General features: G+C 42.1%; 1 protein-coding gene across 1 annotated transcript in view; it reads left to right on the forward strand.

Moving 5' to 3' along the window:
• DNAH6 (dynein axonemal heavy chain 6) overlaps positions 1–16,989 on the forward strand; it is a 168,284-nt gene that overhangs the window by 37,486 nt on the left and 113,809 nt on the right. Inside the window, exons 22-30 of the mRNA XM_074994025.1 lie at positions 1,910–2,006; positions 2,233–2,431; positions 2,768–2,932; positions 4,384–4,497; positions 6,737–6,862; positions 6,968–7,123; positions 8,378–8,539; positions 11,378–11,515; positions 15,873–16,040. Of these exons, the coding sequence (XP_074850126.1) occupies positions 1,910–2,006; positions 2,233–2,431; positions 2,768–2,932; positions 4,384–4,497; positions 6,737–6,862; positions 6,968–7,123; positions 8,378–8,539; positions 11,378–11,515; positions 15,873–16,040 (1,325 nt within the window). The remainder of the gene's footprint in view (positions 1–1,909; positions 2,007–2,232; positions 2,432–2,767; positions 2,933–4,383; positions 4,498–6,736; positions 6,863–6,967; positions 7,124–8,377; positions 8,540–11,377; positions 11,516–15,872; positions 16,041–16,989) is intronic.

Below are 16,989 nucleotides of genomic sequence, written 5' to 3' on the forward strand. Positions count from 1 at the left end.
ATTGCATGGGTAGTTTGAAGTGCCCACAGCTACATGGCATGCCAACACTTTGAGGTTTGACACTTGGAAGTTGCCACGGGGAGAATTAACCCAAAGAAGTGCTGTATATTCATTGCAGCACTTTGTTAGTATTCTCTGATCAGGCTGATTACCATGCTCCCTTCAAGAAGGGGCTAGTGTAGACACAGCCATAGTGTATACCGTCCAGTATTATTTTCAGTGTCCTATGTCCTTTTAATTTTCTCTCCTTCCAGCCCTTTTTATTTCTTTCTTTCTTTCCTGTTAGCTTAACTATGTTGTTCAGGGGTGTAAAAAAATCCACACAGCAGTGTGGTTAAGACAACCTAATCCCTGCTATAGATAGCACTGTCTTCTGTCATCCTACCTACTGCTTCTCAGGGAGGTGGATTGCCTATTCCTGTTAACATAGGTAATGTCTATATTGAAGCATTACAACAGCAGGCCTGATTACAGGGGTGGAGGGGACAAAGGAGGCAATTACCCTGGGCCCAGTGTTTCAACGGGGCCCCAAGCTCTGGCTGCCACCACTGCCAAAGTAGCAGCAGCAGTGGCTGGAGCTGCATCCCCTTTGAAGTGCCGCAGCGGCACTGCTCAGCCCCAGAACTGGGCCCCCCTCCCACCATGCCCAGGGCCTCCAGCAGCTGTTGGCCCCACTGAGTCCAGTTGCAGCAGGCCCGCTGTGCCACTATAGCATTTCAAATGTCGACATACAGTGAGTCCTCAGTCTGTCTGGTGACTCCCTGCTGCGCCGTGGATCTCCCTGAGCATCCCCTACTCAGCTTCCTTACAGGTGACCCTTGTCAGAGGATGGCTTGTGACATTCATCCATTCATCTCTCCCCTTCTTCGCTCACCTAACTTGTAAACATTTCCTTAAAGGCTTGATCCTTTAAATGCTCCCTGGAATGAAGTACATAGTGGGTGAAATCAATACCAGTCTCATAACATGCTGTTTAAAACTCACTTTGAACCAATGTTCCGATGACTTCAGAAAGTGCAGGGCAATGGAAAATCAGACATGAGGGTTTCCATGTTAAGTGTTAAGATCCGGGTACTAACTGGCACTGAACACAAACTCTTTCATTTGCCACGGTTGGAGAATTCATGTTGGATTAAAGTAAAATTTGCAGCAGTGAAAACATTCAGCTTTCTGCGGCTGCATTTCTGCAGAATCCGTTTTTGTCAATAGAATGTTAGGACTTTTTTTACTGGTTTTTAGACTTGTTTGGGTATCTGAATACCTTCCTGTCCACTGAAAGTCTTCATAGTTTACAAACGATACAGTGGGCTCACTGTATTTTAAGATGCAAAAGGGATACTTGCTGGATTGGATGACGCGTTTTCCTGCACAAGGCATAGGCAGGGAAATCTCTCTTGTTCACCACTGAGAACTGCTCTGTCTTGGCTTTTTCCAGGGTGGCACAGAAGGAAGGAGAAGGGCACACTGGAATCCTAAAATGACACACGTCCCTGTGCCTGGGTAACTCACAGCCACTAGGTTGAAGGAGCAGCCAAAGAGCACCTGGACAACTGCCCAGTGCCCTGATTGTGCCCTGAAGGATGCACTTTTCACTTCCAAGCCTCGGGCAGGGTCATTTGTTTGTTTGTTCAGGGCTTCCTGTGAGGGACAGGAATTTTGCCCATGTACCATTAAATGACAATGACATTAGTGGGTGAAGCGGTATTGACTATGTGCCCTGTTTTCATAGGTGAATTCTAAAATGCACACTTAAGTTATTAACACATAACGGTGCAGAGTTTTATCTAGCGACGGGGGTTTCAGCTATAGCTTGTAAAAAGGGGAGTTTTTCCTTAATCGTGACATTTCTCTTTTGTTTTTTATTTTCACTACAGTTTTTTTCAAATAATCTTTTTTTTTCTCTGAATAGGTCTTTTAGAGACGTTTCAGAATAACAACGGGCTGCTAGATCAAATTCAAAAATGCCTAGAGGCTTATTTGGAGTCCAAACGAGTTATCTTCCCAAGGTTAGTAAAAAGTCATTGCAAACAATCTGTACAATCAGTTGATTGACATCAATGCAAGGCACATATTTGATTTAGTGTTACACTGTGTGCTACTAATACAAAAGACAAGAATTTTTAGTCATACTATTAAACCCTTTGAAATTATGCTATTTTAGCTACCATTGAGAATGCTTTTTATTTTTACAAAAAATATTTTGCCACTAAAGTTCTTTTGTTTATCAAATAGATTTTACTTTTTATCAAATGATGAACTCCTGGAAATCTTGGCCCAGACTCGCAATCCTCAAGCAGTTCAGCCTCATTTAAGAAAATGCTTTGATTCGGTTTCTAAACTAGAATTTGCCATGATGACGCCATCTGAGGGAGAACAGGAAAAGGTTTTTACTAATGATATTTTAGCAATGTTGTCACCTGAGGGAGAGAGGGTAAGTAAATTTCCTTACTCATTTAATCTGTTTCCAGTAAATATTTTTGTTTTCCATATACAGTACACAGTATGTGAAAGCAAATCGTTAGAAACGCAGCAGGTCTATATGAATACATACAGAATAGATCAGACCCATCACTGCATTATTCCAGGTTTATGAAGCTAGACCTCCATAGATTTCAGTGCAGATACACTGGCATAAAAATAAACTAGTGAATCAGGCCATTTTTGCTGTGCCTTTAATGCTCCTAGAGAATAGTTACAACATCGTGGTATGAATGTATAAACTCAGACGAAATACTATCTCTGTGACTAACACAGCTATTGATTTTAGGTTAGTTTAGGGAAAGGACTTAAAGCCAGAGGAAATGTAGAAGATTGGCTTAGTAAAGTAGAAGAAGCCATGTTCACCTCTCTTCGACGTCTGACTAAAGCTGCTATTGCTGATTATCAAACCAGAGTGAGATCGGAATGGGTTGTTGCTGGACACCCATCTCAGGTAAGCCATGCTCATTTTTGAGTGTTTTTTTTTACCTACTGTGATGGAATACAACCCTGTGTTTACATACTGTACACGGTTGCAATAATGTTTGTACAAGGTATGCCAAATAAGGAATCATTTAAAAAACTCCTAACTTGCTGATCAGTAATAGCATGGTAAAATGTGAGCAGCAGCTTCCTGTATAAAGTTATGTGTTTATCCCATATGATGTTAAAAATACATGTTGAGATTCATGTAAAACTAAGTTAGTCAAACATACAGTAAACTCTGTTTTAACTGGTATTCAAACAACTGGACATTTCAACTAACTGGCATTCTGTCCCTTGTGTGTAGCCGGTGGCTCCTCTGCTCTCCTGCCCAGTGCCTGCTGCCCAGATTGGCTCCCCATGCAGAATATCCATGTGCAAGCTGCCCAGAGCAGCTCCCTGCCCAGAGCAGCTCCCCTGAGTGGCGCAGAGCCCTCACCCAGAGTATATTGGAACATCCGGCATATTGGAATATCACAAAAGATCCCGATCCCAGGACTGACAGACATGTAAAAGTTTTCTGTGCATGTCTTGGAAAAGGGGAGTATAGCAAAAGGAGGGGCAAACACCCCAAGAACAACCTTTTCTCTCTCACTGCCCACCTCACTCTCTGTACCTGAAAAGATAAAGGAAGCAGCAGCTGGACTCTGTGGGAAGGGTCCTAATCCATGAGTTTGATCAGTAGTGCTGCTAGAAATAAGTGATAAGAAACTCTGTTTGAATCTAATATAATTTCTCTAAATTAGGCAGTAGAATGTGTTTATCTTTATTTTTCTTGTAACCATTTTTGATTATGATGTCTCATTAGTTCTACTCAAAAATCTCTTTGCAGTTAATAAACTCATCTGATTATTTTATCTAATCCAGTGTGTTTTCATTTAAGTGTCTGGAGAACTCTAAGGTAGTTGTAGGATAATTGTATCTAAGCTGTTGTATATTTATTCCTTTAAAGGAATAATGGACTTTATATTTGGACTGTCTTGGGGGAAAATCCAGGGCTGGAAGCATGCTGGGGTCACCTTGCAGTCTGACCAAGCCAGACCGGAGCCCTAGCTACTCACAGAAACTCAAGATTTGTCTTGCATGCTGAATGGCTGTTTGTGGGTGGCCTAGGTGGGAGCTACTTCAGCTAGGCATTGTAGGACACGAAAGGCTGTAGAACAGGGGTGACACCGCAGCTCCATTGGTCTGGATAGCAACCCGGTGCACTACACTTACCCAACTTACTTTGGCATTGATCCTGCAAACATCTAAACATATACGTAGTTTTAAGCCCATGAGTTGTCCAGTTTAAGCCCATGCTTGCTTGCATGATCACAGTCTTGCTTGTTTATGTGATCCCCATCTTTATCGTACCTGCGTTCCTACTCTGTCAACTTCTGTGAGCTGTATCAATAGTATTTGTATGTTCCCTTTATGCAGGTTGTCCTGACTGTTTCCCAGCTCATGTGGTGCCGTGATCTGACTCATTGCTTAGAAGGAGAAGATCGTGATCACTTACAAGCCTTGGCTGACTTTGAAAAAATAAATTTTGATGTGAGTTTTTTTGGGGGTGAGGGAGCTGGCATGAAAAGAGCTTAAAGTTTTGTTGTGCCATTCCTGAAAATTAGTTTTGAATTAATTTTTAAAAAGAAAGTAAAATTCTTCTAAGTGCTCTCAAGTGTGTATCTAGTAATGTTGTGAACCAGGTGATGTTCACATGTCTGAGCCATGTCAGGGCTTACTCCACCAGGGTAAGTCTTAAAGGAAAATATATGGTTAGTGGCTTCTTTCAAAATATGTAGGGCTTGCTGCATGGAATTCCGTTCATATCTTCACAAGTGACTTCTTGACATGACGTCAAGAGCAGATGCTGGTTTGGGGAATGCTGTGCCTCTGTCTTAGGGAGCTCGCTGCTAACTAGCTTCTTGCAATAGGCTTTACATAGGCAAGATCGTGAAGGGGAATCTTCCATAAAACTGGTAAGGAGCTCAAAAAGTCCTCCGTTCCAGTACGCTGCCCTTGCGGCAGGACCAAGCACCATCTAGATAATCCTCAACAGATACCTATCCAACCAGCTCATAAATATCTCGAAAGATGGAGATTCCACAGCCTCCATAGGCAAGTTGTTCCTATGTTTAATCACCCTGAAAGTTAGGAAGTTCTTCCTAATGTCCAAATTAAACCTCTCTTGCCATAATTTAAGCCCATTGCTTCTTGTCCTATTATCATCAGATGTTAAGGAGAATAATTTTTCTCCCTCTTCCTTGTAACAATCTTTCAGATATTTGAAAGTTTTGGTCATGTCCGCTCTCAGTTTTCTCTTTTCCAGACTAAATAAACCCAGTTCCTTAGGTCTTTCCTCAGAGGTCATGTTTTCTACACCTTTTGTTGCTCTCCTCTGGATCGTCTCCAGTTTCTCCACATCTTTCTTGAAATGTGGTGCTCAGAAATGAACACAGTATTCCAACTGAGGCCTAATCAGTGCAGAGTAGAGCCAAAGAATTACTTGTCATGTCTATCACAACACTCCTGCTATTGTCTCGCAGAATTTAGTTTGCTGTTTTTGCACTGGTGTTACACTGTTGACTGATATTTAGTTTGTGGTTGACTGTGACCGCTATATCCTGTTCCACAGCACTTCTTCCTCGATAGGAATTGCCCATTTTATGTGAGTGAAACTGATTATTCTTTCCTAAGTGGAATATTTTGCATATATCCTTATAAAACTTCATCCTGTTTACCTCAGACCATTTCTCCAGTTTGTCCAGTATGAATTCTGACCCTAGCTTCCAAAGCACTTGCAACCCTTCCCAGCTTGGTATCAACTGCAAACTTTATAAGTGTACTCTCTATGCCATTACCTAAATCAGTATTGAAGATATTGAACAGCACCAGTCCCAAAACTGATCCCCACAGATCCACACTTGTTATTGCCTTCCAGCATAACTGTAAACTGTTCATAACTACTAAGAACAATTACCCAGCCAGTTATGCACCCTCTTATAGTAGCCCCAACTTGCAAACAGTAACCAGTTTTCCACCTGCCTTGCCTCCATCAAGCCTCACTGACCCCTGTATCCTTAACTCTGCTTTGGACCTCATCTCCAGACAAGGCTTCGGGAGGCATAAGAACTGACAGATGGCTTAAGGGGATGGGTCTTTATACCCTGCTTCTATGGAATGACATGAGGGAACTGTGAGTGCCCATGTCGGCCAAACTTTCCTCAAAAATGGTCTTTTGGTCATGTGAGTGGGCACATGAGTCTGGGGAGCTAGGCACAGCGCTTTTGTGGGAAGAGTTAGCCAGAGTGGGTAGAGGTTTCAGTATGTAGCAGCCAAATACTCGGAGCCAATGCTTTCACATTGGTGTTTGATAATATTTAGCTGCTGGTGGAGCTAATATCTGGGGAGTCTGGTAGTCAGCTTCCACATCAGCAGTCTTCCTGTTTGATTTTCTGTAATTTTGTTCATGATTTTTTGTTCTTTAGTTGGTTTTAGATCTGCTGAGTTTATGCATTGTTTTTCTTCTCTGTATTGAGAACCATTTGAAAGCAATCAAAAATAGGAAAAAAAACATATGCAAGCTTTATTTTAATGGCCCTCACATGTAAAACAGCTATATTCCAAATATCCATAATATCTCTAAAAATGTGCAATTTTATTTCTTAGCTTCAGACATATCCTGGAGCTGTGCTAATTTGTACCTGCTGATAACCTGACCATTTATTTTTCAAGTTCTGATATTTTCAGTGTAGTAAGAAAATACTTTAACACTTTTTAAATCCTTTTGTAGAGGTTAAGTGCACTGGCTGGATTAGTCCGTGGCATCCTTCCAAAATTACACCGAAATATTATAACAGCGTTGATAACTATTGATGTACATGCAAGAGATATTGTTAGTGAGCTTGTGGCGGAAAAGGTAAAGCAGCTGTTTTTTCCCCAAAATAACATTATGAACAAAAGTATCAAATTTAACTTCTTTGAAAAAAAGTATTCAAAAATGTACTGCTTATTATCTCTGTAGGTGGACTCAGTTGACAGCTTTGAATGGCAGAGACAACTACGTTATTATTGGGATCTTGATCTGGATAACTGTGTTGCTAGGATGGCTTTATCCCAGTATACGTATGGCTATGAATACCTGGGCGCGTGTCCGAGATTAGTGATAACCCCACTGACTGTACGTATTTACTTACACCCTTCATCATTATTTATATAGGGTTTTGTTGCTTTAGAAGTATTAGTAATGAATAACCCATAGCTGGTATTTAGAAATCTTTCAGTATGGGGTTGACTTATAGCATTGTACAAAACAGGGGCTTATGTTCCTTTATAACATTAGCTCTTCGCAGCAAAATAAAACTAAAGTGCTCTGGAAAATAACAGCCTGTTACTATTTTTTTAACTTTGGTGAGGGGATTCGATATGTTCCTATATACAGTAAAAGCTGAATTATCTGGAACATAGATCACCAACACTTGGGGCAGCTGCCCCATGGCTGGCTGCCCTGTTGGGACCGTCTGCCACAGAGCCACACCCTCATCCCCAGGACGGGGGCCAGTTGAATGGAGCTGGCTTCTTGGTCTCAGCCAGCAGCCACGGTGCAGCCCCCATGGGGCAGCTCCCTCTGCAGGGGCTGGCTGAATGGGGCCAGCTTCCTGTCTGGGACCAGCTGTCATGGGGTGGGCTTCTCAGCCTGAGCCAGCTGCCACAATGTAGCTAAGTGGGCTAATTGCCACAGGGCAGCTTCCCTGGCCAGTACCAGCTGCGCTGTTGGGGTGGGCAGCAGCAGTGCTCCCCTCGAGCCTCAGGAGCAGTGTGCTTCCCCACCATGGTCAGCAAGCAGGGCGAGTGGCCCTGTAAACTAACCAGCAAATGTGATTGTCTGTCATTCCCTGTTCCTGCAGGATGCTGGATAATCAAGCTTTTACTGCAGCTCTGCAAGGTGGTTAGTTCAGCTAATCTACAGAACATCTGTGCATTTTCTATTATGGTGGGAAAAATATAGGATTATTTGTGGACAGGTTTTGAACTGAGTTTTTGATTGCAGTGAACCATCCAAACTGGCATATTGGAAAACCAGACTTATGCACAGTAAGCAATGTAATAAAGCTGGATAACAGGAGTTTTACTAAAATGAGGACTTTAGAGTTTAGCCCACTGGATGCTCATATGCTGAGCTTTACTGTTTAAAAGTGTGTTTGGGACAGTTTTTGCTGATTTAAATATATTGGAGCAGAGCTTCAGCTGGTGTAAATTGCCAAAGCCATATGAGGAGCTACAAGTGAGGATCTGCTCCATACTACTTGCAGTCACCTTATACACAGGTTATTTGTCAATCTGTCAGCAGGCCTATGAAGGGTTTAAATAAGTCAGAAAAACTGTGGCAAATACCTCCTCCTCCCTAGGTAACAGTACTGTATCAATCTCCCAGGATCGGTGCTACCTTTGCCTGATGGGAGCTTTGCAGCTTGACCTAGGTGGAGCTCCTGCTGGACCTGCTGGAACTGGTAAAACAGAGACTACCAAAGACCTCGCCAAAGCGCTAGCCATCCAGTGTGTTGTGTTTAACTGCTCTGATGGTTTGGATTACAAGGTATGAGAAGTAAATGTATTCATATGAGCAATCTCCCTGCAGTCAGAACTGCAGAACTGAATGCCCCATTTGTCCCTGTGAAGTTAATTGTCTATAGTCTCAGAGGAAATGAATGGTAGAGCTGGGAGTGGAAACCAGGGCTCTTGAATTTGTAGTCATGTGCATTAGCCACAAAGGTTTCCTTTGTTAAATCTCTCCATAGAAATTGCATTGTAATTTTGTCCTACCACAGAATTTGCTCTTTGCACTGTGAAAAGGAAGAGGAGGGGATAGTGAAAAGAAAAGAAGTGGCTGACGCATGAAAATTAGCAAAAACTCTTCATGAGCATTAGGAAAGAGTGAAGAAGACAGGGAAGTTTTTAAGAAGTTTGAGCTATAGAGATAAAGAGGTTCCCCCTTCTCCGTGAGGAAGGAAAGTATCAGATGCAAGTATTGTGGATGTATAAAAAGGTAGTTTTTTGAAGAGGTATCCATAATAACAAGTTTCCCTACTCTTTAGAAATGTATTTTAAAATCTCATCTTGAGTTAGATTCTCTCTGTTGCCAAGATGTGCTCAATATGTTAGGGCTGGCAGTCCCAAACTGTTCCAGCTCTGGTCCTGACATAAACCTGTTCTGACATGACAGCTGTGAACAGTTCAGTAAGGTAGGGGTGCACAAAGTGGGGGGCCAAGAAATGGAGGGGGCACAGCACAATCGCTGTGTGATCGGGATGACTCTCCCCTTCCCCTGCCAAATCAGTTACCTTCTCTGCAGACACTCTGCTCCTAGTGTGCTGAGTTCTCCTGAGAGCTGTCTCCTGGTCTCTTTTTGTTTGTTTGTTTTGACGGAGACAGGAGCTCTTTCTTCGGAGGAGGATGTGGCCTTGCTGCAGGAGAGCAGGTTGATTAATAACCCTCCTGTGGGGAAGTGAGTGGCTGAGTGTTCAGTGGAACTTGGGCTGAACTTCCCACTGCCCACAGCCTGCTCCATGCCTTACAAAAGGCTCTGCTTGCAGCTGCCAGCAGGAAAGGCTGTGGGGACAACGTGGTCAGAGAAGCATGAAGGCTTCACACTTTGTGTAGATTGACAGCTGAGCTCCTAGGCCAGACTGGATCAGCACCTGTCAGATACTCACTCCCTGCTCCCACCAGGCCCACTTCAGCAATAAACTGAGATGTCCCAAGCACTGGGCCTGGGCTCAAGCTCCGCCAGGGGCTTTGCCTTACAAATGCTAATTCTGTTTTATAAGTCATGTTCAGACTGAATTCCTTGGGGCACCTTGAGCTAGACTGGCTTTGAAACTTCTGAGAGTCTGATGCAAAGAGAGAGGAGCATATTTTGTTTAAAGTTTCATTGTTGCTGAGAATCCCTTACAGTAAGAAGCAGCGTAAGTTACAAAACCAGCACTATTACTATCAGTCTCTTTCTGTTTAGTGCTCAGGTTAGAGAAATGATCCCACAGGTCCAATCTATAGAAAGGAGATTTATAATTTTTTTTTTTTTGCTGATCTCTCTTCCTTGAATAATTAAAAATAAATCCAAGCTTTTCAAAAGATAAAGTGGCATTCAGAAAGCTGACTTATTGGCGTCTGTCCCCACCTCGCCCGTAGGGCAGCTTCCGCCACCATTGCTGAGGGAGTGCAGTGCATCACTTCTGGGAGATCACCACTCACTTCCAAAGCTCTCTGGGATGGACAAAAAGTGGGGGCTGATGTAAAAAGCTCACTCATCCCTGCACAAATATATCCTTCACTAGCTGATGCTTGCCATAGGGAAGTAGACACCATTCCACCTCTTCACTAACTGCTGCCTTATCACACCCACTGCCTCTTCAACAAGACTCCCTTGCTGTGTTGGGTTGACATGCAGAAGCCAACTCCACCAGCTTTGCACCACTTTGGAATTCCTTTCCGCTGTGAAAATACTCAGCAGGGGCCAGACCATATCCCTTTATGCCTACTGAGTGGTGAAATGGGAGTGCAAATCTGGGCACTGTTACTGAGAATTTTGTAGGTGAGCATTTAACTTTTAAATTGGGAGCTGATTTGATTGTATTAATTTTATTTTAAAAAAACGTGGAGAATAGAATTCAGGGAAGGGTTTGGATTTCACAAACCAGGGGGTGTCTTTTTGGTGAACAAGGATTTTTTTATTGTAGTATTAATGATATTGAAGACATTTTTCTAAGAAGGCATTTGAATATACATGTGGCAATAAAATACATTTTAAAGAGTTTCCATTGTCTTTTCCTCTGGGTGTATAGCTCTCCAGTGGCCTACTCCAGTGCAGATACTCTCTGATGCCAGCTTTCTCTTCATTTTTTCTTTCTATTTCCAGGGCCCCTTTCCCTTTTTCTCTCCTATTTTCAGCATTGAGAATCTGTTTCAGGGCCTCTTTTCTCTTTCTTTAGCTCTCTCTCTGCTCCTAAACTTTTCTTTATTTTTTTCAGTTCAGAATTGGGCCACATAATGAAACTATCTTGAAGTGCTTTAAGACATAAAGCTGACCAGAAGCAAGAGTGTGTAAAACTATGGCTTTCCAGTTGACTAGAATCATTCTGGGGCTTTTACTCTAAACATTTTATTTTGCCCCTTGTGCCTATTCATTTTTAATTGCAGGGTAATATGGTGATTTCTTTGCCCAGGTTCTCTGCCTCATTCAGTGCTCTGGATCCAATCGGAATGGGAGGGCCTCAGGGTACTGTATGCTGTACAAATAAGTCAGGTTTTTCTTTCTTCCACATAGGGCCACGTCTTCTTCCTCTGCATTTTTCTCACCCTGCACTAATGAGTGTTGTAGCTTCTGAAGAACTTGAGATATGTCAGTGTATAAGCTATGATGCTTCTATGGTTTCAGATGATGGGACGGTTCTTCAGTGGTTTGGCCCAGTCTGGAGCATGGTGCTGCTTTGATGAATTTAACCGAATTGATATTGAAGTTCTCTCTGTGATCGCTCAGCAGCTGATTACTATTAGGAATGCCAAAGCTGCAAAGGTAATATCTTTTGTATTAGATAGTAAAGCAGGTGGATTATTTTATCTGCATTTTTGATGAATGTCCTACTTGTGAAGGGTTCTAAGCTGAGATTTTAAATCCTTCATTTAACCAGAGTACAAGTACAGCATGTGCAGCAGCAGTGCAAGCTTCCCCACAAATGTGTCACAACCTGACCAGTGAGCTCACTTGTAAAGATCGGAGAGTAGCTGAATCTCCATTCTACACACCCATTCAGTCCTTATCCTTTTATTGTGAGAGTTCCAGCAGGGGTGCTAAACAGTGACCGCTCTGGGTCTGATCTAGCAAAGACTTGCTACTGAGTATATCTTTATTTTTGCATGTAGTCCCATTGAATTTAGTGTGAGTAAATGCTGGAGAAAAGATACATTGTTTACAGAATTGGGGCTATGATGGCATATTTCCTGATGTTGAATTAAAATCCCCAACTCATATGACAAGAGGAATTGTGCTCCATTATCAATTTTATTTAAAGCTGGGATATTAAACTGCTAGGTTTTTCATGTTATTTTTCAGTAAAAATGAGTTAAATATTTGTTACTTTTTGGTGTTTCTTTAATTGAATTATTGTTCAAAAGCTCTTCCCAGCACAGCTCTACAGATTTAATTAATACTAACTGGTAACATTTAGGCTATATTGACTTCATGCCAGTGGGCACTAGAGACCACCAAATGAAATGCAGTTGAGTTCCAAAACAAATACATCTTATTTCTTCTCAAATTTAGAATTCATAAGTACTTTTCTTTCATGCACCCTTTCTTATTCACAGCATATTAGCCATTCTTGCCTTCTGCCATTTTTAAGCTCCTCCTTAGAATCTTATAAATTATTACTTGATTTTATTTCCATTCCTCAACATTCCGGTTGTTGCTTCTTACCAGATCAAACCAAATAAAGGATATTGTTGCCATGGGCAGTGTATGTACACAGCAACTAAGATAACACGAGGTATCCTTTCTGAATTATGTCAAAGTATTAGAGGAGTTGGATTCAGTCACAGAAGTAAAGCGTAGATCTTGAGGTGACTCATAAGAAGTGGCGTTTTCAAAATTCCAGAAGTAATTAATAAAATTGGGAGAAATGAATTGTTTACAGGGTTGAATGATTCTAAAGCTAGGAGTCTGTCTCCACATTTGGAAACTGAGTCACAGCTTTTGTTGAACCATATGGTTGTTAATTACATGTCTTACATATCCATAAGGCTAAATATCCTGGCCCAAATGAGAACTGTGCATACAGTGTGGTTCTATATATGGGGTGGGGCAAAGCACAGAGGCCAGGGCTTCCCAGTGGCTCAACATCAGGCCTACAGAGGAGAGAATTTGGGGAAGAGTTATGGGGAGGACTGTTGGTTTTCATCTATCTGAATTCATTGATGTAACCCCAGTGTGTTGGGGCTGCAGGGCAGACTACAGATACTATTGCAGCCCTGACACCAAAGTAATGGATGTGAAGGGTCTTTGTGGCTGCCCTTGCATCTTATCCCCAATTAGAGAGGCCTCCAACCCCTCACCATTTAACTTCTGTGTCTAGAGATTAGGCAAAAGACAGGTAAATGGGCTCTAGGTTTAGACCACTGGGCTTTTCATTTTGAAAGATCATGAGGCACTTTGTTGTGTCTCCATAGATCTTGCCCTACACAGAAAACCCCCAAAGGCATTATACTTCCAATTTCCAGGAAACAGGAAAATAAAAAAGATCCTTCTCTGTTTCATAGAATTATAGACTCCTAGGGTGGAAGGGACCTTAGGAGGCCATCTAGTCCAGCCCCCTGCCTAAAGTAGGATCAGCCCTAACTAAATCATCCCAGTGGGGACTTCGTCAAGCCAGGACTTAAAAACTTCTAGGAATGGAGATTCCACCTCCTCTCTAGGTAAAGCATTCCAGTGCTTCACCAGCCTCCCAGTGAAATATTTTTTTTCTAATATCCAACGTAAACCTCTCCTTCTGTAATGTCTGACCTTTGCTTCTTGTTCTGCCATCCGTCACTACTGAGAACAGCCTCTCTCCATCCTCTTTAGAGCCCCCCTTCAGGAAGCTGAATGCTGCTATCAAATTGCCCCTCACTCTTCTCTTCTGTAAACTAAGTAAGCCCAAATCCCTCAGTCTCTCCTCATAGGTCATATGCTCCAGCCCCCTAATAATTTTCCTTGCCCTCCACTGAACCCACTACAATGCATCCATATCTTTTATATATGGGGAGATCCAGAACTGGAGCAGTTCCATATTCCAGATGAGGCCTCACCAGTCCTGAATAGAAGGGAATAATAACTTCAGTAGATGTGCTGGAAATGCTTCTCCTAATGCACCCCAATATGCCATTAGCCTTCTTGACTACAAGGGCACAACGTTGACTCATATTCAGCCTCTTATCCACCATAATCCCCAGGTCCTTTTCTGCTGCACTGCTGCTTAACCAGTTAGCACTCAGCCTATAAGAATGCTTGGGATTTTTCCATCCCAAGTGCAGGACCCTGCACTTGTCCTTGTTCAACCTCATCAGATTTCTTTTGGCAAAATCCTCCAATTTATCTAGGTTACTCTGGACCCTATCCCTACCCTCCAATGTATCTACCTGTCCCACTAGCTTAGTGTCATCTGCAAATTTGCTGAAGGTGCAGTCCATCCCTTCATCCAGATCATTAATAAAGATGTATCAAAAGCTGTGCTAAAGTCAAGGTATATCACATCCATTGACTTCCCCATGTCCAAAGAACCAGTTACCTCATCATAGAAGCTAATCAGACTGGTCAGGCATGACTTGCCCTTGGTGAAACCATATTGACTACGCTTGATCACTTTCCCATCTTCCAAGTGCTTCAGAATGGATTCCTTGAGAATCCCCTTCATGATATTTCCAGGGACTGAGGTAAGGCTGACCGGGCTATAGATCCCTGGATTTTTCTTGTTTCCTTTTTTAAAGATGGGCACTACATTTGCCTTTTTCCAGTCACCCAGGATTTCTCCTGATCTCCATGAGTTTTCAAAGGTAATAGCCAAAGGCTCTGGACATCTGCCAATTCCCTCAGTAGCCTGGGATGCATTGAATCTGGACCCATGGGTTTGTGTGTGTCTTGCTTTTCTAAATAGCTCTTAACCTGTTCTTTCCCCACCAAGGGCTGCCCACCTCCTTCCCATACTGATCTCAGATCTCTTTTCTCTGGGCTTTTCTCTCCTCCATTCTTATTCAGCTATCTTCCACATAATGCAGATCTTCAGTTCCTAGGATCAGGTTCACAACACGCAGAAACTTTCAAACCCCAATGTTGCAATAGGTGGGCCTGATTCAGATGGACAATCAGGTCATAATGTTCCAAAGCAACAAGCAGAGAGGCATTGTCTCCCCTGTGTCTAGGAAGTCTCAGTAGGGAAGGAAGAGGATTCCTGTCAAAGTGTTCCTGGTCAACCTCACCTAGAAGCTGAGGACCAGGAACCTCACCAAACTGTTCCATCCTCTTAAAAAACTCAGTGTCTTTCTTAGCATTTTCAGTTAGGATTAATGTTAGACATTTGAGCTTTGATTGTTTGTGTTTGGAAGCTATTTCTTGTATTCATTTTACTGGGTTTAGTGCCTCAGCATGGGCTCAGGGGTTTTACAATAGATCCAAAGCAGAAGAGGCCAGGACTTAAGAGGTGTACCTCTTGTTCTGCTGAAATTGTCACTCCAGATGCCCACAGGAGGTGTCTGGCTTACCTGGGGGAAGGACTCTCCATCAGTGTGTGTAATCAGCAGTTTTACCTCAAGAGCTCTCAAAGAGCATCAGAGCCAGCTTCAGGCCTTGCTAGTCAGGAGCAAGGAGGAGCTACTCTGGAGGCAAAACCCTCTGGTTCTATAGCTGTTGGTTTTGTGAGAACTGGGAGGTCTGCACTGGCCCAATGCCCCTCAGTAAATAAAGAGCAGCATGAGACTCCAGTGAATGTACTCTCCTCTGCTTCTGAACTGAAAACAAAACCCACAAGCAAACCCTAATTCTAGACATGATGGAACCTCAGAGATGTCTGCCTCTGTGAGCAGAGCCAACCATTGTGGAATAGCCCCACTTCACAACCTGAAATGCCACAGAGCCGTCTGTTGTGCACATGAGGATTTCTTTTTCACCTTGACTTCTGTTTTGTTTCACTTTTACAACCCTATGTGATGCCAGTAGTTTAGTTTTTCAAAATGAAAATTGCATTATACAAGTGTATTTGTACCCAGATGTAGATACAAACCTCTATTTGCTATCTGTAATCTCCTCCTTCAAACAGTCTTCATTTTTAAATGAATGTCTAATTTCACTTTTTTTGTAGAAATTTAGTATATGGCATTTTGACACTTCACTCTCTTTCCAACAGTTCTCTCGATTTATGTTTGAGGGACGGGAAATTAAGTTGGTGATGACCTGTGCAGCATTCATCACAATGAATCCTGGCTATGCTGGACGAACAGAGCTGCCTGACAACCTAAAGGCTCTCTTCAGACCCTTTGCAATGATGGTTCCAAATTATGCCTTGATTGCTGAGGTACCTGTAAATACAGGGAACGTTTTGTAGTCTAGGATATGCAAGATGTCAAAATGAATAATCACAATGATGATCCCTTTGGCTTTAAAATCTATGAATCTATAATATGATAAATGTGTGGCAAATACTTATTTTAGGGCAATGTTATCGGTTAATAGTAATGAACCATGGTATTATCATGAATATGTATTCTCTACCTCCTTGGAGTCTTTTCGAGTATAAGTAATGAAGTTATGCTGGTTCATAGCGCTCTTTGTGAACTATTTCCTTGAAAGGTAAATAGTTTCCGAGAAGTAGTGTATTAGCCTGTAACTTCACCAAGAATAAGCAGTTGTGTGGCACCTTAGAGACCAACAAACCCTAGTGGGTTTTACCCATGAAAGCTCATGACCTAGTGGGTTTGTAGGTCTCAAGGTGCCACAGGACTGCTTGTTATTTCCTCAGAAGATGGAGTTTCTTCATAAATCCATTTAGTTAATGCCATACAGCGTTCTTTTGTTTGAACAGGAAAAATACTATGTTTCAGTGCCCTTAGACATGTAAGTCCTTAATTTAAAGTATTTTCTACACTTATTACATAGCCTTATGCCTGAGACTTCTGATTCTTTAGGGCAAGGCTTGCCCACACTGGTGACCATGTACTCACACAAATGTTGCCATGAAAGTAAATAGATACATTTGTGAGAATTTGGGATGTAAGGTTTGCTGATCTGGTCCTTAATATTTTCCCAAAGTGAATTGTTTTACTGCTTTATTTCCTGTAGAAAGGACTGCAAACCTGAGAATGTTTGCAAAAAACTAGAGTTAAAATAAATTAACACATGATTATCCCTAATTCATATATTAATATGCATGCATTCAGTGCCAGTTCCTTCTTCCACTTAAGACAATATGAGATTAGCAACTAGCCCATAGAAATAAACATTCGGAGTATTTAATAAAAACGTAG

The sequence above is a fragment of the Carettochelys insculpta genome, chromosome 5 (assembly GCF_033958435.1).
Source record: "Carettochelys insculpta isolate YL-2023 chromosome 5, ASM3395843v1, whole genome shotgun sequence".
NCBI classification, from domain to species: domain Eukaryota; kingdom Metazoa; phylum Chordata; order Testudines; family Carettochelyidae; genus Carettochelys; species Carettochelys insculpta.